The 21,618-nt window shown below is 34.1% G+C and overlaps 1 protein-coding gene across 4 annotated transcripts in view; it reads right to left on the bottom strand.

The window, feature by feature from the left end:
• Window positions 1-21,618, bottom strand: part of LOC149424463 (putative phosphorylase b kinase regulatory subunit beta) — a 33,665-nt gene that overhangs the window by 7,263 nt on the left and 4,784 nt on the right. For 2 of the 4 annotated variants that reach the window (XM_089651584.1, XM_089651586.1), the window contains exons 3-14: window positions 20,048-20,330; window positions 18,352-18,481; window positions 16,445-16,596; window positions 14,584-14,756; window positions 13,546-13,709; window positions 13,369-13,458; window positions 10,669-10,823; window positions 8,384-8,398; window positions 6,217-6,447; window positions 4,749-5,052; window positions 2,914-3,176; window positions 1,600-1,758 (exon numbers count right to left, since the gene is read on the bottom strand). In XM_089651584.1, the coding sequence (XP_089507710.1) occupies window positions 1,600-1,758; window positions 2,914-3,176; window positions 4,749-5,052; window positions 6,217-6,447; window positions 8,384-8,398; window positions 10,669-10,823; window positions 13,369-13,458; window positions 13,546-13,709; window positions 14,584-14,756; window positions 16,445-16,596; window positions 18,352-18,481; window positions 20,048-20,330 (2,119 nt within the window). The remainder of the gene's footprint in view (window positions 1-1,599; window positions 1,759-2,913; window positions 3,177-4,748; window positions 5,053-6,216; window positions 6,448-8,383; window positions 8,399-10,668; window positions 10,824-13,368; window positions 13,459-13,545; window positions 13,710-14,583; window positions 14,757-16,444; window positions 16,597-18,351; window positions 18,482-20,047; window positions 20,331-21,618) is intronic. The other 2 variants (XM_089651585.1, XM_089651587.1) reach the window with 1 other exon arrangement.

The following is a 21,618-nucleotide window of genomic DNA, read 5'->3' as shown; positions in this document are numbered from 1 at the left end:
CGTACAAATCCAAAATGTTTATACTCATGCATAATATGTATATATCAAATAATGTACAGTGAAACCCACTTACAAGGCATATCCCACATAAAAAGTTTTACTGTAGAGACTCTTTCTTAATAATAATAATAATTGGATAATTTATATAGCGCTGTTGTGAATAATCACCTCAAGGGCGCTGTACAAATATAAAATACATTTCCACAATGATCTATGTTATTACTAACTATATATGGAGATAATATACAGAACCATACTTACCTGGTAGGTCACTTAAGATTGACACTTAAATTAACATTAAATAATTGTTTATTTGCGAAATTTAGATACAGGATTTAGGACTTAATTGGAAAATTGGATATAATTGGACTTTCTCTCAGGAATGGTATATTTAATTTAAGAGTATGACAGCTTAAAAATGTAAGTTATTAGTTTAGATCTGAATTCTGTTGGAATTGTTATGGATCTTAGTTCCGGAGGAAGTTTATTGCAAGCTTTCGGCACAGATGCTCAGAAAGCGCGATCACCAAACTTAGTATTTGGTTTGCGCTTGGGTTCCAACATATAATTACCAAAACCAACACTTCCTTCAACTTCATTAACTCTTTGCACGCGGCCGTATCAACTGTTGTTACGGCAAAAAGTCTATACTCACACGCGGCTGTATCAACAGTTGATACGGCAACTTTGACGGCCGATATTCCCGCTCTCTTTCGTCATAAATGTATTTCTTGCTCACTTGGACATTTGTAGAATTATCACGATGCTGACATCTACAAGAATTTCTCAAAAATAAAATTGTATTTCATAAAAAAAGATCGATAACCAAGTACGCCTCTTCGCGCCTTTTAGTCCTTTAGTTTACATTTTTGTCAACGGATGGCGTTAGTACTAGTTTGTCATTCACAACTTTTCATAACTAAGAATGATAAGTGATCATGGTGTCCCACTTGTGTCTATAAACACAGTGGCCTAAGTACACACACACCGAGAGTGGTTTATTTATGACGCCGAGTGAATGGCGGGACCACATTCAAAAGATATGGTACGTCTTTGTATGAAATTTTATGTTTTTGTTTTTATAAACATCTAAGAGTGTTGACACACGAGGATTTGTTTACATATTGTGGAGAATAATCTGTTCTGTCTATATAGTCCAAATCATGCCAGAATGCTATAATTTGACATTTAATTGCATGCATAGGTATTTGAAAATATGTACCGCGTACGGGTATAGATAAAACGGAGCAAATTAACGCGTTCAAAAGGTTAAGAAACAACTATTAAAGTTTACGGAATTTAAAATTTATGCATTTCGTAAAAAAAAATAATATTAGCGTAATTTTCCATTTTAGTTCATGACATTTTAAATTTGTGACATTAGACAACAGTGCCAGTGACTTATTAAGTGTAAAATCTCTGGATGTTAGGTAGGTACTAGTTTAACGGAATTTTCACTAGAACTTAACATAAACTAGAATTAAAAAACTAGCCGAAAAACCTATTTTTTATAATTATTTAATTTAAATCCTTGATTATCGTTGGGTGTTATTTGAGAAGAGGGGGAATGTTGGGAAGGAGAATGAATTATTTAGTGACCTGTTTTCCGTTGACCAGAACCGTGGTGATAAAGGGACTGATGGAGTCCACAGTGTGGCTTAGCAAACTGGAGCAGTAGCGTACAGCGCGCCAGTAACGCAGCGTGCCGGCTCGGTGGTACAAGTTCTGTAAGGCCGTCTGCGCCGTCACATCGTTTACCTGCAAAGATCAATTGGTTTTTTTAATATTTTTTCCAATCGGAGAAATAATATCGACGGTTCCAGACGACAAAGGAACTAGTTCCATGTAATCGGGACAGAAATATCGACCATCTTTATTGTAGATAATAATAATGATTGGATCATTTCTATAGAGCCGTTTTCGTAAGAAAATCACCTCAAGGGCGATTAACCTATTCCCTATCACTTATACTTATAAACTCGATTTATTACTAATGGCTTAATTGACTTACAACTAAGTCTTATAACTATTGGCTTATAACTAAGATTATTAGCTAGTGACTTACAATTAAGACTTATTACTAATGATTTAAAACTATAAATATCTTAATGACCAAGTGGGTATTTACACTAACTTTACAATACTGATAAAATATGACTTACAACTTTAGCTCAAAACTAGAGATTTACGACTAACATACTTATTTACTTTTACAAATACATATTGTTATGATTACTGCCTGTGCTGTCAGGGGTAAGATTTAAAATATTACAAAAAAAAAAGATGTTAAGTATCACATTACATGGAAAAAGATGTTAAGTATCATACTACATGGAAAAAGATGTTAAGTATCACACTACACAGAAAAAGATGTTAAGTATCACACTACATAGAAAATGATGTTAAGTATCACACTACATAGAAAAAGATGTTAAGTATCACATTACATGGAAAAAGATGTTAAGTATAATACTACATGGAAAAAGATGTTAAGTATCACACTACACAGAAAAAGATGTTAAGTATCACACTACATAGAAAATGATGTTAAGTAGCTGGTAGTATGATTACTACATAGAATAAGATGTTAAGTATCATACTACATGGAAAAAGATTTTAAGTATCACACTACATAGAAAATGATGTTAAGTATCATACTACATGGAAAAAGATGTTAAGTATCATACTATGTACATAGAAAAGGATATTAAGTATGCTACTACATAGAAAACGATGTTAAGTATGATACTATGTAGAAAAAGGTGTTAAGTATCATAATACACACCAGGAAAAAGAGGTGGTCAATAACCCAGTTAACGTAATACATTAGGCTGAAGTACAGGAGATAAAAATGATTTAGTTTTCAGCACAAAAAATAAAAAGTGAATTTAAAAATGAAAAAGATTAATTTACCTCATACTCCGGGCCCATCCGCTTCAGTAAAACGCCCCACAACTGACACTGCGCATAAATGTTGTCAGTTGCTCTCAACGCGTCCACTATCTCATAAATAGGTTTCTCATTGTAATCCAACTGGTTGATGGTGGACTCCTTAAACATGGAACTCTTCGGAACGTCGGTTAAGCTCTGGTAACCAATATATTCGTGTTCCAACTGCTTGAATTGGGTGAATGCGCCTTCAGGTAGCTCCCCTTGGTTCATAAAGTCCAAATGTTCTATAACAATAAAAGAGGACCACTTTATTACGTGCTGAAATTAGGTATTATTAATGTTTCATACGGAAATTTTTGAAAAGTTCATTAAATTTAAAAATCAATGTCACAACCAGAGATGTGCAAAATCGGTATCCAAAACCATTTGAAATGCAAAATGGAAATGGGTCAAAACTTTTCCATTTGAAAATGCAAAATGCAAAATGGTTTTTAGAAAAGCATTTCAAATGCAAAATGCAAAATACCTATTTTCAAAATGCATTGAAAATGCAAAATAGTTTATCAAGTCAAACAATTAAAATAATTATAGAATTTTTAAACAATTTTGTCATTTAATAATGGATATCAATGTAGAACAAACATATTACATGATGGTAAATCCAAAAACACCACGACTACAGATTATGAAACCACAAAAAATTTGCACGGGACTAATGTTGCCAACGTAAAAACATAGAAACTACTATCTAACATTTAATATTACAGCGTAATGGCCCCATGTTCAGTATTTGAATCAGTATTTTTTGTAATGGTATCACTCAATTGCCAGGGCTTCTACTAGGGAGCAACTTGACAAATGTAAATTATCTCTTATATCGAGGTTGAGGACCGACTGATATTTGGGGCTTATGAAAAAAAAGATGAGTGGAGATAGTAGGAAGAATTTTGCAAAAAGCATTTAAAATGGAAAATGCGTTGAGAAAAGCATTTAAAATGCAAAATGCAAAATGGTTTTTAGAAAAGCATTTAAAATGCAAAATGGAAAATACCCATTTTGCATTTCCATTTGAAATGGATTTATTTGAAATAAAGCACATCTCTGGTCACAACAATGTCTTCCCAGGCTGAAAGCGCACGTATTACATGAATTGAAAAAAAAACACTTTAGTAATGAAGAATTCATATTATTGTAGATTTTAATTGTTTATGCACATGGTTTTGTTGAAGGAATTTTGCCGTCTTATGTTCAACAGCGAATATAATACAGTTTTTATATATCTACATATTTATATCTCTGAGTTGTTGTAAAGATTTGTGATTTAAACTTTAAATTTAAAAATGCGTACATATAATCTATAACTTTTAATCATTATAGACAATATTAGCAATTCTCAAATGAAAATTTGAAATGGAAAAATCAGTAAAAGATTCAGTCGCATCTAGGAAGAAAAATAAGTTAGAGAGTCACTAATATTGTCTTCAATGATTAAATATTACAATTTGACTTTTTACTCATTGATTTATTCCAAAAAGTTTAAAAAACTATAACTTTTACTTTAAGTAGTTTTTAAAAATGTGGGTCCCTGGGACCAACAACATCACTTACTTAAGTTTTGTTCACCACATCACTTACTTAAGTTTTGTTCACCACATCACACCACTTAAGGATTGCTGTAACTACTAATTTAGCCTATTAAAAAAAAAAAAACATTTGATTTTAAATTCTCAAAACCAGTTTCTGACCTCTGACTATAATGTCAAGTCATTCTATGTATGTGGACCCAGAATGTTGAATAGTCTTGTAGTGTTAATATTTTTGTATAACCTGTGAAGTTAAATTATTTAAGCACTCACCCATACAAGAGCTGGATATGAGATTTTGAAGTCGACCAATCCTCACTTTGACAGTGTCACAATATCCTTTCTTGAGCATGGCAAACAGGTCTAGCATCTCCTTGAACTGCGGATCTCTCATGTGCTCCTCTCGGATCAGCAGGCAGACGGTGGGCCGCCCCGACAGGCGCCAGTAGCGCCCCACGAACTGCAGCTCCGTCTTAATGTCATCGATCAGAAGGGACATGTCGCGGTACAGGTAGAACTCGGACACTTCGAATATGAGAGGGTAGCACAAGACGGTCATGCCACAAATTCGATAAACCTAAAAAATATTTATAAATTAAAGACAAAACACTAATGGTATTGAAGTGATGCTACAAATGCATTGACATTCGAGAAGATTACGTTAAATATAAAATCAGTTAACTTTTACTACTCTAGGCTAACTTTTCATCAGAAACCCCCGTATTATACAGAATCACATTATTTTAATCCATTGTTTTCCGATTAAGTCAATATTATATGTTTAACTCTTTGTACTCCGTTGTCGCCGCCACAGCGACATAGGCAACATTCTAACAACTCCGTTGGCGCCACAGGTATACATACATTTTATTGTTTACAAAATAAAAAGGTCCTTTTTACAGGTACATATACACATAATTCTATTCAGTTGTATACAGTACCAACTTACGATTGGTTGTGCTTTTTGCTCTGTTTTTCATACATAACAATAACTAAGCATTCATTTTATTTGAATATTTTTTACTGGGCAATAAATATTCTCACTCCATCAGAGACCAGGCTCAATGGAAAACTCCATATTTTAAGAAAAGGTCCCAAGGGGAACTGTGTGGTCTGCTCGAAAAGGGCAGTAAAAGGTGGCAGACCAAAAACCAGTGAGTACTGTGACACGTGTCTTAACAAGCCACGTATGCATTTGGGCGACTTTAAAATACCACACGTTAAAAAATTATAAAGATTAGAATATGCAAATTTTTCTTTTATTAACAATCTTATATGATAATAAATATATTTCTTAACATAACTATACCATTTTATTTACTGCCTTTTTTTCTAATTTTCTAAAAATATTGTAATTTTTCCTTATATTTTTACATTACTACTCTAAGGAGTAGCTGGTATACCATATAAAAAATGATTTGGAGTACAAAGGATTAAGACGCAGAAACGATGGAGAAAACTTTTAAGGATATGTGTTTGAATTTGAACACTTTAACATAATGTGCAATGTAGCCGGGTATATATATATATATATATATATATAGAACGGGTACCACAGTAACATATTATATACATTTATCTGTTCTTTCCTTTTTGTAATGGACACCCCTTTCACTTTTAGTGAGAAATACACAAATAAATGTCAATATACATATTTTGTATGCAAAGCTGTGAAATAATTCTTGTACTCAAAAATATACATATTAATAATTCCATGAAAATTCAATATGTAAAATTTTACCTTGCTAGTTCCTAAGGATCCCACCGGTCGGTCAGGTCTTCCTGTCAAACCCAGCTTTTTGCAAACTCCGAGTTGCTGGTAAACCTTCACCAGCTGCGAGGAGCTGCAGACCTGCACCGGCTCCACCTCGTGAGGAGTCTGCGTCTGAATCCCGTATGTGCCCATCATGGCCTGCAGCCGCATAGACTCGGCAATCAAAACAATCTGGACCACGAGATCCGTTGCCGTGCCCTAAAAACATTCATAGGTGATAAAAAGTTTTCTAATTGGGTGGATGAAATTTTTTATTTATTTACACTGGTTAATGACAAACTTCCATTTGAGAAATTCGTGTCTTATGAGTTATGAGAAATTCTTAATAGTAACTGGTCATCAGATTATATGTACTTGCATATGCATTGCATATTTGAGCCTTTTTGTTATTGTTGCACATTTGAGCTGATTTTCGACATTAGTGCATATTTCAGCCATCTTTCTGTTTTATTTTATACTTTAGGCACATATTTTGATATTGTTGTGCGTATTTTGGCAGTATTAATATATATGTTTTGGCATTGTTAGCGCATACTTGCATGCTTATTTTTGCATTTTTAGGACATAATATATAATCTGATGCTTCTAATAAAATTGAGGGATAAATGGATGTTTCTGAACTAACACAAATAAGCCTAATACCGGGTGAGTAAACAGATAGTTCATTATTTAACTTGTGTTATTGGGTGACCGGGTATCTCATCAAAATGACAGTTCAACACACCTACAAAAAGTGATATAAAGTCATGAAACAAAAAGGAGGTTATACAGGTTACATACGTAACTATTTAACCTAGTTTTTGTTTCATCACTTTTAATGACTCTGTATCCCTTTTTAAATGTGTGTTTAATTGTCATTTTGATGAAATATCGTGGAACCGTTATTATAATATGCCAAATCTAATATATTCATAAATGCTGTTCAATGTTGCTATTGAAGCATTGTCAGTATATTAAAAAATATTGTCATTCCCAAACTAAGCTTGGCATTTGGGGAAATTGAAATAAATATGCAATACTTTTCTCAATGCATTTTTTGGTAGAATTAACTCTCGGGATCCAAAATCTACAATGTTTGTACAATATTTTCAAGGCACCAATTTATTTTTACTATTATATTAAATTGAGTACTAAACCGTTACCAGTCACTGTGTACATACTAGGCTTTTCTGTCAGTAAAACTTACATTCAAATTTATCAACTTTAAATAAACAATAATAGTGTAGCTGTTTGGGCAACATTTTAACTATTATAATGTATATACATATGTGCACAGTTACTAACTACCAGTGGCGTGCATTGCTCTTTGACAAAAGGTAAGCTGTAGCTTCAATTAGGATGATTCAAATTAGGCATTCAGCGTTGAATTTTTGGTGAATATAAATATAAATTTTAGTAGAGTCTTATGTTAATTGTTATGCGCCACAATTAAATGAATATAAAAGATGCTTACCGCTATATGTATATTGTAATACAAGGGTTTTTTTTGTTCAGTACATTCATAAAGAAATGTTAAATCAATTACGAGTCTATTAGAAAGAAAAATTATTTCATCAGTAATATCTTAATATGTATGTGGTAATGCGTATTTTTTTAAGCTATTGCCACTAAAAAATATATCCCGATTCAAAAACTTTTGATTGGATATTCACAGTTGTTTTTTCTTGTGTTTTTTTTCACAATTCTTTACTTTCAGCCTTTATGATCTGCACGCCACTGGTATTCATATTCCTACATAGCATAAAACAGTAGGTATAGTGCGAATAATAATTTTATGTGCATATTGACAAAAGATAATAAAATGATGATTTACACAAAGAGAAAAAAGATAATTTAATAAAGCTATGCACTTGATAAGATACTGCGAGAATGTTGAAGCCAAACATTAATTATTTGTGATATTGCATTTATGAATTCACTCTAGAAAAATTTAATTATGGAAAGAGGTAGAAAAAAATTGAAATCAAAAAAAGGACATTATAAGTAAAGGAATGTTAAATAGTACAAATTAGAAGAATGCGAAAACTAATTGTTTATTAATACATAATCTAAAACTGCCGCTAAAGATGGCTTCAGTAAATTTGAGGCAAGCGATTGTGTCAGTTGAATTATGATAAATTTATTAAATACTCACATATGCCGGCTTGGCCTGCAGCAATAACAAAAAGAACATTGTGAAATAAAAATGAATAACAAAACTTAATGTTAGAATAATAATTAGCCAGAAAACAAATTAACTTAAACAAAGTTTTCTGCCAGAACAGGTAGTCCAGTAAATTTAAACATATTACCTTGCTTTTTTATTAAAAGGACAAATAACTTTGTTTACATCGCTTTATTTTTTATATACATAATATACATGTTTCGTGAACAATGTTCACTTCATCAGGAGTATTTAAAAAAGGGTTTATTCATCTGCGTTTATATCAATGCAGATAAAATTATTTAAATATTTTTCCACTTAACCGGCCTTTCCCTTCTAACGACATTGTAATTCCTAGTTTAAATAATTTTCCTCCTACCTCTACCACCCTCTTTAAAGGTGACAGATATTTAATTTTTATCTTTAGTGTACATTTGGTCCTGATGAAACGAACATGTAGATTTTGTATATAAAAATAAAGCGATGTAAACTAAGTTAATTGTCTTTTTAATATAATATAGATCTTTGAACATTTAAAAAAATATATATTACCTTGCATCAAATGTGGTAATTATGATTTTACAGTAGATAATGAAAATAATGAAAAAAAAAGGTCGTGACTCGACCGAGTCATTGGGCCTTGCTTCTATCCACTGTCTCGCCTGAATCACTCTCCCGCTTCTAGGCCGAGTACTGACTGTGCTGATCACATCACTGCCTCGGCCGAGCACTCGGTACGTATAATTCAGGCAATAGACTTAGTAGAAATTTAAATATTGTTTTCATGTACAGGGTTATCGACAGTTACAAAAAAAATCTTAATGCAATTGAATGATAGAAAATCTTGTTTTTTTTATTACGTACAAGCGTTGCTATGGCTCAGTCTGTCTGTGCATATAGAGAAATAATAGCGCATGTTGCTTTTACGTCCCTCAGATGGCGCTGTATATCCAAAAAAGCATGATTTTATCTGTCACAGGTGATCTATAAAATGTAGGTATATATAAACACACAGGTGTTCGAATGCAAAGTTGTGTCAAAATTTCAAAACAATCGGGGAAGAACTTTCGGAGATTTAAAATACCTTTTTTTTCATTAAGCTTTCTTACAATATACCAAAAAAACATAACTACCGTATTTGATGCAAGGTAACCCCCTCTTAAGTGATAAATTACTGTATTTACAGCGCCCTTGAGGTGATTTTGCACAAAATCGGCGGTGTACAAGTCATCCAAATATTATTATTATTAAAATCATGGTGTCTAAATGGGTATTAATATATCAGTAAACCTCTCTCCAAATAAAATAAGTATGCAGGGTTATTTATGTATTTAGTAATTTGAATTTGTGAAGACAATATCATTGTTGCGTCGGCAGTATCTGTTTAAGTGACATTTAAAAAAATGTTGAAAAAGTCATAAAAAAATGTACTAAATACAAATATTTTACATACTACATTCTTTTAACAATAATCTGTCAATAATGTTGCAACAATTTTTTTTACTTTACATTCTGTCACCTATCTCAGAACTGGGTAACACCTAGTGAGGTAGTTAATACAATTAAATGTATAGAAAATGAATTTTTTGTACCTACTAATTTTAGTTTTGTATAAAAATGTAATAATTATGTTTCAATAAATGCTGATTTATCGGAACTGAACTGAAAGGCAATTTTTGAACGATGTTCAAATTTTTGTATAATTCATTCCGCAAAAAACAATATTTTTGACACAGTGTCAGTTGATATTGATAACAGATTTCGCCAGTGCAACGACGATATGCAAATTTTTTTTCACAATACGAAAACTTTGGATTTTTTTAATTCCATTTTCGAAAAGTACGAGGCTGAAAAGAGTGGGGGGGAGAGTAGAAGAGGAGGGGATTGAAGTTAACGCATTAGATAAAATACAATTACATACGTAATACATAAATTTGAAACCTATGCAAGCTGTTTAAAAAACTTCCAATATAAAATTATTACGACAAACTTATGATAAAAATACATTAAAGTGGTCAAGGTTTTTTATATGGTTAGGACATCTTTCAAGTCTACTTAGTAGACAAAATCTATACATATAATAAATATTAATTACATATAATATACAAATGAAAATAATTTATTGTATGCTTTTCGAAAGATATATTTTTTTAAATTAAATCCCAATTAATTGCTAGAAAAAAACATGCAACACAAATATTTATTTCTAAAATTTTGCGTTTTTTATTTATTTTGTGACATCTTAACGTTGAATCATAGAGGAATATCTTTCTTACTTGAAAGGCAGAATATCTGCCGGCTTTTCTCGGCCTGTTGTAAGAAGGAAGATATCTCCGGATTGGATCCAACTCATTCACATGCAACAGTCCCCCTGTCAGCAACTGGGCAATCACAAACACTGCCTGGCCCCATAGAAATATTCCTCCGCTTTCTGTTCACCAAAAAAAGTTATGTTTTTGAAAATTGATTTTGATATTACATCTAATTTTTACCCTTTTCAAATTTTAAAAACATCAAAAATGTTACAAATAAAATTCATAAATAAATTTATTTGAATGACAAAGGGTTCTTCTATTGGATTCTCTGTGTTTTATTGTTTCCAATACAATTACCATTTACATGATACATCAAAGTTTGCACCGACAGATCGGTGCTTTTCGGTAAGAAGTGCTTAATCTGTGAGAAGTGCAATCTGAATGAAGTGCTTTACTCATTCGCTGCCAGGAGCTTTGTTACTGTCAATTGAATTGTAAATTGGATTGGTCCGCCCATGGGAGTAATTGGCACTGAACGCGTTAATCTGTGAGAAGTGCAATCTGAATGAAGTGCTTTACTCATTCGCTGCCAGGAGCTTTGTTACTGTCAATTGGATTGTAAATTGGATTGGTCCGCCCATGGGAGTAATTGGCACTGAACGCGTTAATCTGTGAGAAGTGCAATCTGAATGAAGTGCTTTACTCATTCGCTGCCAGGAGCTTTGTTACTGTCAATTGGATTGTAAATTGGATTGGTCCGCCCATGGGAGTAATTGGCACTGAACGCGTTAATCTGTGAGAAGTGCAATCTGAATGAAGTGCTTTACTCATTCGCTGCCAGGAACTTTGTTACTGTCAATTGGATTGTAAATTGGATTGGTCCGCCCATAATTGGCACTGAACGCGTTAATCTGTGAGAAGTGCAATCTGAATGAAGTGCTTTACTCATTCGCTGCCAGGAACTTTGTTACTGTCAATTGGATTGTAAATTGGATTGGTCCGCCCATAATTGGCACTGAACGCGTTAATCTGTGAGAAGTGCAATCTGAATGAAGTGCTTTACTCATTCGCTGCCAGGAACTTTGTTACTGTCAATTGAATTGTAAATTGGATTGGTCCGCCCATGGGAGTAATTGGCACTGAACGCGTTAATCTGTGAGAAGTGCAATCTGAATGAAGTGCTTTACTCATTCGCTGCCAGGAGCTTTGTTACTGTCAATTGAATTGTAAATTGGATTGGTCCGCCCATGGGAGTAATTGGCACTGAACGCGTTAATCTGTGAGAAGTGCAATCTGAATGAAGTGCTTTACTCATTCGCTGCCAGGAGCTTTGTTACTGTCAATTGAATTGTAAATTGGATTGGTCCGCCCATGGGAGTAATTGGCACTGAACGCGTTAATCTGTGAGAAGTGCAATCTGAATGAAGTGCTTTACTCATTCGCTGCCAGGAGCTTTGTTACTGTCAATTGGATTGTAAATTGGATTGGTCCGCCCATGGGAGTAATTGGCACTGAACGCGTTAATCTGTGAGAAGTGCAATCTGAATGAAGTGCTTTACTCATTCGCTGCCAGGAGCTTTGTTACTGTCAATTGGATTGTAAATTGGATTGGTCCGCCCATGGGAGTAATTGGCACTGAACGCGTTAATCTGTGAGAAGTGCAATCTGAATGAAGTGCTTTACTCATTCGCTGCCAGGAACTTTGTTACTGTCAATTGGATTGTAAATTGGATTGGTCCGCCCATAATTGGCACTGAACGCGTTAATCTGTGAGAAGTGCAATCTGAATGAAGTGCTTTACTCATTCGCTGCCAGGAGCTTTGTTACTGTCAATTGAATTGTAAATTGGATTGGTCCACCCATGGGAGTAATTGGCACTGAACGCGTTAATCTGTGAGAAGTGCAATCTGAATGAAGTGCTTTACTCATTCGCTGCCAGGAACTTTGTTACTGTCAATTGGATTGTAAATTGGATTGGTCCGCCCATAATTGGCACTGAACGCGTTAATCTGTGAGAAGTGCAATCTGAATGAAGTGCTTTACTCATTCGCTGCCAGGAGCTTTGTTACTGTCAATTGAATTGTAAATTGGATTGGTCCACCCATGGGAGTAATTGGCACTGAACGCGTTAATCTGTGAGAAGTGCAATCTGAATGAAGTGCTTTACTCATTCGCTGCCAGGAGCTTTGTTACTGTCAATTGAATTGTAAATTGGATTGGTCCACCCATGGGAGTAATTGGCACTGAACGCGTTAATCTGTGAGAAGTGCAATCTGAATGAAGTGCTTTACTCATTCGCTGCCAGGAGCTTTGTTACTGTCAATTGAATTGTAAATTGGATTGGTCCACCCATGGGAGTAATTGGCACTGAACGCGTTAATCTGTGAGAAGTGCAATCTGAATGAAGTGCTTTACTCATTCGCTGCCAGGAGCTTTGTTAGTGTCAATTGAATTGTAAATTGGATTGGTCCGCCCATGGGAGTAATTGGCACTGAACGCGTTAATCTGTGAGAAGCGCCTAATTTGCGAGATAGACGGTTTGAGAGTAAGTGGGTCATTTCTTAGCCTTTATAAGTAACCCAGTGAAAGCTTTAAAGAAGAATGCGCAGCAAAAGGAGTTAAAATAAGTAGTCGGTAGGTCCTTGTTAATTTGAGACCTGCGCAAAAACAGTAATTATTAAACCTATGTAAGTAATATACAATGGTTGAGACAGCACTTACCATCAGGTAATCTCCTCATAGAGTTGGGTTCATTGCGTTCTGATTCAATTGATTCCTTTGGAACGAAAAAATACCATGGAATAACAGGATCTGTTAAAAAAATAACAAAATATATATGTTAAATAAATAACTGTGATATATTTTAAAACAGAATAAATAATTGTTTCTTGTACACACCTCCATGTTCATCTGTGTAGATTCTGGCCTTTAACAGCTTCTGATATTCTTCAACCTGATCAGGCAACGTTCGGAACACTCCGTCAATTATCATGAATGTGTAAAACAGCGGCCATTCGCTTTCGATCCCTTCAAATTCTTTCAATTCCCCTTCTTTGTAAAGCCTAAAAGATTGTTATATACGATTGAAAGCATAGGAAAACTCCTCCAATTTTCCTTCTCTGTAAAAACTAAAGGGCTGTTATAAATTATAGCACAGAAAAACTCTTTGCATTTCCCTTCTTTGTAAAGCCTAAAAGGTTGTTAGATACATATATGTATTTTATAGCATAGAAAAACTGTTCCTATTCCCCTTCTTTGTAAAACCTAAAAGGCTGTTATAAATTATAGCACAGAAAAACACTCTTTCCATCCCCCTTCTTTGTAAAGCCTAAAAGGTTGTTAGATACATATATGTATTTTATAGCATAGAAAAACTGTTTGAATTCCCCTTCGTTGTAAGGCCTAAAAGGTTGTTAGATACATATATGTATTTTATAACATAGAAAAACTGTTTGAATTCCCCTTCGTTGTAAGGCCTAAAAGGTTGTTAGATACATATATGTATTTTATAACATAGAAAAACTGTTTGAATTCCCCTTCTTTGTAAAGCCTAAAAGGTTGTTAGATACACATATGTATTTTATAGCATAGAAAAACTGTTCCTATTCCCCTTCTTTGTAAAACCTAAAAGGCTGTTATAAATTATAGCACAGAAAAACACTCTTTCCATCCCCCTTCTTTGTAAAGCCTAAAAGGTTTTTAGATACATATATGTATTTTATATCATAGAAAAACTGTTTGAATTCCCCTTCTTTTTAAAGCCTAAAAGGTTGTTAGATACATATATGTATTTTATAGCATAGAAAAACTGTTTGAATTACCCTTCTTTGTAAAACCTAAAAGGCTGCTATAAATTATAGCATGAAAAAGAGTCCTGAATAAGTTTAGTAATTAAGGACAGATAATGAAAATAAGGGTTTATCTTTATTAACTTACCTATTATCAGGGTTCTCAAGAGCACTTTTGAACCCATCACGGACAAATCTCTTTAATCCGTACCGCCCACTTAATGTTCTGATGACATTGCTTTTGGTCTGATTCACGAGGTGTTCTTCGTGAGAGGCAAAAGCAGGAAATGATATTGTGGGTATCAGTGCTGCATCCACACCCTAATAAAATAAAATAAAAAAATATTGCAATAAAATTCAAAAGGTAGGTACTTTCGATTTTTTTTAAATTTTCAAATGAATGTTCCACATAAAGTTTTAAATTATTATAAGAATAGGAAGGTACGAGAGTTTTCCCAGAAGTACAAAGAAAACGCAAAAAATTTGGGAAAACCTATCTTTATTTCCCAAAATAGTGTCCATTAGGTCGATACACTTTTCCTAGCGATGTTCAATAGCTTCGATACCCTGTTTGTAGTGAGAACCATCGAGTGCCATCAACCGCAGACTCCACTTCTTCATTGTTGGCAAATCTTTTACCACTAAGCCATTTTTTCATGTTTGGAAAAATAAAATAATCCGAGGGGGCTAAATCTGGCGAATACGGTGCGTAACGAAGCAATTCGAACTTTAACTTATTGATATTAGTCATCGCAATAACGAATGTGTGAACTGGCGCATTGTCTTAATGAAACAACACGCCACATTTTTCGCCAACTGCGTCCGTTTTTTCTTGATTTCATCACGTAAACGCTGCAATAAGTTCGCATAATACTCGCCGTTGATTGTATTTCCTTGTGAAGATAATCAATGAAAATGATCTCAAGCGCATCCCAAAAAACTGACGCCATCTCATGTCCAAATTTTCAGTCACTAAGCGACTTACAGCACATTTTGAAATGCCTACCATGTCTGCTAGCTTGTACACTTTCAGTCGACGGTCATCCAATATCATTTCATGGATTTTCTTCACCATTTCTGGCGTGGACATAGATGTTCGTCAGTTTGGCAGCTCGTAAGGCCTCGTTTAAACTCTGCCACCCAATATTTTATTGATGTAAACGAAGGAGCAGACTCTCATAGAGTAAAATCTAGCTCGGCTTTAATATTGTTTGGACTGAGACCTTTCAAATTAAAGTATTGCATCACATAACGATGACCAATTTTTCCATGTTCAAATTCACTGAGAGGGTTCTCTATAGATGGGTGTCAAACAAAAACAAGAACAATGTAGCGTCTTCAAACTTCGAACTTAAGCTATACATATAAGGTTGGTACTTTCGACCACAGGAATTTCTTTCAAACAACCACCGTCATCTATATGTCAAGTTGGTTACTTCTGGGACTACCCTCGTATAATACCAGCTCTGTACTGTTTATATTAGTCTCTCTTCTAGAATCGCCTGTATGTTTGTTTACACTCATGTACTGTATTTTTTATAAATATGTTTGTTTCTTCAAACTAACTCTAGTTTTAAAAAAAACTTTGGTAAAGAAAATGCTAAAGATCACCCACCCTTAATAGGTGAAAGCCAAAATAAATAATTAAAAAATATATCTTATCTATAAAAAACAAATGGATAATGAAATTCAATTCAAAAGGAGATGAGTGAAATCATAATTGTGTGTTGGTAAATTGTAATAAAATGAGGAAAAAGGGTGGTTAATTTATAAACAAAAAAGTAAAACTTTTATTATGCGAACACAATGTGTGTTACCAAAAATATTCTGCGAATATTATTTTTGTCAGTGAAATTGTTAATATTTTACCCTTGAGCTAGATTCTTTTGGGAGGAGAGTTTCAAAATTATGTTTGTTAATGAAATTATTCATATTTTACCTTTGAGCTAGAATCTTTTCAGGGGTGAGTTTCAAAATTATGTTTGTTATTGAAATTGGTAATATTTTACCTTTGAGCTAGATTCTTTTGGGAGAAGAGTTTCAAAAATGCTGCGGTTTCTGTTGTGAGCATCAATATCAACATAAATAACACTCCACGAAGCTCCCTTATCACCAAACAAGTTGCAACCATTAATGGCTTCAAGGGCAGACTTAGCCATTCCTGCAAATAAATATATAATTGCACATTATGTTCTGTTTACAATACCTAATAAATATGGACATATGTATTAAAAAAAAATACACAACTACATACACGGTCTTACCAAAAAACGTAGTGAAAATTTTTTAGAGATTGTGCATGTGAAAACCTTACTAATTGAAACGTAAAATAGAAACTGACATAAAATAGTTCATAGAAAGATACATAAGATATATACATTGCTTATCCAGTCACAGGGGGTTGTATATCTGTTGTGTAAACTTGAAACAATAATAATTTCTCAACGAATTTCCAAGGTATTTTAAATGTTCTATACACGGTGTCCGGAAACTCGTAGTACAAGCGGGAAACTGGAGAATCTACACCACATGGGGAACCCAAAAAAACATAAATTTTTTTGATTTGAGCATATTCAAAAAAAAAAAAAAAAAACCAAAAAAATTTTTTTTTCGGCTATTTTAGGGTTAAAGTTTTTTCTGGTGTTTAGGGTTGAATAACAGATGTATTAACCCTGCAGAGCAGAAATATTTTATGATTACACCGGGTTAAATGAAGGGTGATTTCAAAATAATGCTTTAAATCCGAGTTTCTTCATTTGTTTTACTTTCAAATAGTTTTAATTAGTTGGGTACTTTGATCTTCAGTAATAATTTATAAGAATTTGATTAAAAAAAAAAAAAAAAATCAACTTCAAACTCGATTTACTCGATAACGAAAGCTCAAATAAAAAAAATATATACCACAAAATCGACTCCAAATGTGATGTAGATTCACCAGTTTCCCGCTTGTACTACGAGTTTCCGGACACCCTGTATATTTCTTCATTTTGAAGATGTCGTAAAAACGAATACCATTTTAGAAACTAGATAAAATTACCTATTAGATTTTTGTATACGAAATATACTTTAAAACTTAAAAGTGCAATATTTTAATTTCATGAAAAAAGTTGAAAAAAAAAGCTTACCACAAACATTTTTGATCAAAACGTGGCAAAATTTCAAATAGGGAGAATAGAAATCAAAATTCAAAATAGGGAGTTTGCAATAAAATTGTCACCACACTTTTCATCTCCTTCATACATAAAATTGTATAAAAATAATTTGAAATTGCTTTTAATTTCCTTGAAACAAGATCAAAAAAACTGAAATATTTAACGCACATTTTAAAACATTTCTTTCTTCGATACATGGTTATCAACATGTGCATTAGGCATTTAAATTATAAAAAACATCACTTTAAAAAAGTTCTTGTGAAACATAGACCATAAAATTCAATTTGAATAATGTCATAACCGTTTTAACCTAACTTTATGACATAACATGAAAACAGATTTTACAAATGCTATTATTATACAATTACTTGTCTAAAACTGACAAAAAATAACAGAAATATGTTGAATAACATGAATATAATAGTAAATTGATAATTTTATGAACAAAACACGATCTGTGAAGATATAAAAACAGTTGTCGACCGCGGCTTTTGTGCTTGAAGAATATTTTAATGAGCATGCGTGAAGTTGCAAAAAACATTGTTGCAAAATTTAAAAAACAGAGTTAAAGATATTTTTTAATTGGTACCAACTCGAATCTTAACTTTCACATTCTTTATACACTGTGTAACAAAAACATTGTTTAACTAATGTGAAATGGATTTTCTTTAGTAAGGCTGTAAAGGTTTATAATACGTACATATTAAAATATAACTCCTGGCATGTTTACTAAAAATAATACTGACTGTACTGACTATACTAACCAATTGATGAAGCGTGTATTTCTGGTGTTCCATCATTGTATTTGGTACCCCTCTCCCACATTCCAAAATCAGGAGTTCTGTACGCTCTTTCCACGTAGTATACTAAATTCTGGACAAAAGCCACCTCATCCTGAAGAAATAAACAATAAAACATTAAAGAAAAGTCTGCTTCCAAACCACCATTTTTAAAAAAGATAATAAATATATATATATTTTTTTTTTATCTACCCCATTTTTAAGCCACTTACAGACCTTATACATAAATAGATTTTTGTGTATCGCTTTTACGCCACTTACAGACAATCTATTTATGTATAAGGTCTGTAAGTGGCTTCACAACAGTTTTATTGGGTTTTCGGAAGGCTAAACAGCTGTCACGCGTAATTATAATTATTCAACAGAACTTGTTCCCAAATAAACTAGTTTTTTACATACATTTGTTTTTTTATTAAAATTAATATTCAATTCAAATATTGTCGGGTTATTTTCAACCTTGTTTCTTTTAAAAATTAAAATATATATACTACTTTACCCCTCAATGCTTCGCTATTGCTAATGTCTTTGTCTGTCTACTAATAACAACAAACTTTAAAATTTTCAGCGATACCGGCTGACTACTTTTAGCACAAACATATGCAGGCTGAATTTTTATATATTAAGATTAGAAACCAGTTAGAATTTAACTCAACCATTCGGAATGCATTTTATAATGTAAGACGTTGTCCTGCCACTATTGTTTTATTTAGATCTCGACAACAGCGCCACCTATCGGGTCCAAAACTATCCTATATTTCAAGCTGGAACCAACCATTCACATTCACAAAATTTCATTGAAATCGGTTGGCGATTTCACAGTGAAACGTGATTTTTATGTATTAAGAAGGGTGACTGGATAAATCATCAAAATGATAATTCATCACATCTTTAAAAAGTCATGGAAAGTGATAAAACAAAAACTTTATTAGCTGGGTTAAGTAGGTTAGGTATACTTTTTTTTTTTCATCGTTTCTAATGACTTTATATCACTTTTTAAAGGTGTGTTGAATTGTCACTGTGTTGAGTTATCATGGAACCATTAAGAAGATATATATACGATATATATATTGACGGCCGGCATAGTCCAGTGGTAACGCATTGGACTGCCATTCCGAAGGTCGCGGGTTCGAACCCGGCGTGCGCAGAAAAATTTTATTTGATTAATTTGTGTTATTTCACAATTAATTAATTAAAATAATATATAGTATATTTGCGGCACGTTCCAGAGTGGAAGATACTCTCAGTATCGCCCTGGTGTAAGACCACCATTCAGAATTGAAACGTTGCTCCAAATGGCTTTAGCCGTGTTTAGTGACTAGATCTGAATAGCCAGGTACTTCCCCACCTTCCTCTTTCCCTTCCCCACTTACCTTCAGCCTCACAACATCCCCCAATTGGGGATGCCATAGTCTCACTGGCTCCAGACGGGAGCAGTTGGGACTCTTGTGAGGTATTCACTATAAAAAAAATAAAAAATAAAATATATAAACAGTTATGATTGTGTGGGTGCCCTGGTGGAAGTGACCCACAGACAAGGAAGACACCGAGGAAGAGGTGGAAGATGATTGAAACAGGACTGGAGGCGTATGGCGAGGGACCGCAGGCAGTGGAGAGCACTTGTGGAGGAGGTCAAATCCTACCCTGGGATGTAACATCTCACCTGTGTGTATATAATCTGCAGACCAGATGTTATCATCTGCACGAGGAAGATTAGGTAAATTGACACCACGTCGATCTGCAAGTGGTTATATTCCTCGTCGGTGTAGACAGTCTCGCCGGTGGTCAGATGGAACTTGCAGTGGAGTGCATGCGCGTTGCACTGCTGGCGCTTGAACTTTTCAACCCTCGGGGCCTGCTTTACCCAGCACTCCAGGATACCTCGCATGCATTTCACTGCACTCTGACCCAATTCGTATGATTTCCCTCTGTCGTCGTCGATGCGTCTGTAATAAAAAAATAAAATAAAAACTTCACAGGAGGTGTAAATTTGCAAGTACAGTGGTACCTCGACATACGAGTTTAATTCGTTCCGCAACCTTGCTCGTATCTTGAATTACTCGTATATTGATGCAGATTTCCCCATACAAAACAATTAGACTACCATTAATCCGTTCCAACCCCCAAAATGTCACCCCTCTTCACGTCTCTCTCTTCCACCTCTAGACCCATGGATTTCCCCAGAGACACAATCTCCTCCCCTACTGACATACCGGGTTCCAATTTTTCGTAGATCCTTTCAGCTACAGCTTCAGGCTACAGCTTTTTCCATGCAGAGGTCAAGGTCCTCGTTGTAACACCCAGCCAGGCCTGATCGATAATTTTTCTCCTTCGTCGTTGTCATTGCCCTTCGAGAACTCTCAAGGGTGAGGTTTGTGTTCTCCGTCACTTCAAAGCAGCGCCGTAACAGATGCTTGGTGTATAGCTTCTTAAAATTCGAAATCACCTGCTGATCCATGGGCTGCAGGATAGGAGTGGTGTTGGGTGGTAGGTAGAGAACCTTTATAAATTTGAACAGTTGAAGACTTGCTGAGAGATATATCCTTGGGCTTTTATTAGATCGGAAAACGTTTTAATGTAATCCTGGTGGTGCAATGGTGGGCGTGGCCGCGCACGCGCGCTACCGGCCTACCTGCTAAGCCGAACTCGTATCTCGAATTTCGCTCGTAACTCAAAGCAAAAAATCACTCGCTCGCCGGCTCGTATCTCGAAAAAGTCGTATGTTGGTGCACTCATATGTTGAGGTACCACTGTAATTACTTTGTTAAGTTATTACACATATTAAATCATAATATTATGTACTGCACGGAAGGAAAGAAATAAGAGACTATAATATCTTATCTCTTCAATTCTTCTACACCACTAAGGCGGACATCCCAAAGATCAGTAAAGAATCCACAAAAACCGAATGTTGTAAAGATGCGGGAAATGTTGTGCAACGTATATTGCATGGTCTCTGCACACGCCAAATAAGCTTTGTAACTTGAAGCTCAGTAAACTCAAAATTTCTGTTTCCGGCTTTACGCTAATGTCATCTGTCAATATTCAATTCAGACTCGCATCGGGTACTATAATATTATATTCGTGTTGAAGTCTCTTAACCCATCCCATCCAAAGTTATTTTGACTGAAACTGACCACAGCAAATGAATTAGTTGTTGTGCGAACTTGTCCTGAAATTATTGATTTATTTAAAATAACAGAACTTTTTGTTTTCGTATTTATTTAATACAAA

Source organism: Hesperophylax consimilis, chromosome 4 (assembly GCF_061612785.1).
Source record: "Hesperophylax consimilis isolate HC1 chromosome 4, BYU_Hcon_1.0, whole genome shotgun sequence".
In the NCBI taxonomy this organism is placed as follows: domain Eukaryota; kingdom Metazoa; phylum Arthropoda; class Insecta; order Trichoptera; family Limnephilidae; genus Hesperophylax; species Hesperophylax consimilis.
This window is presented reverse-complemented; position numbering and strand designations above follow the sequence as displayed.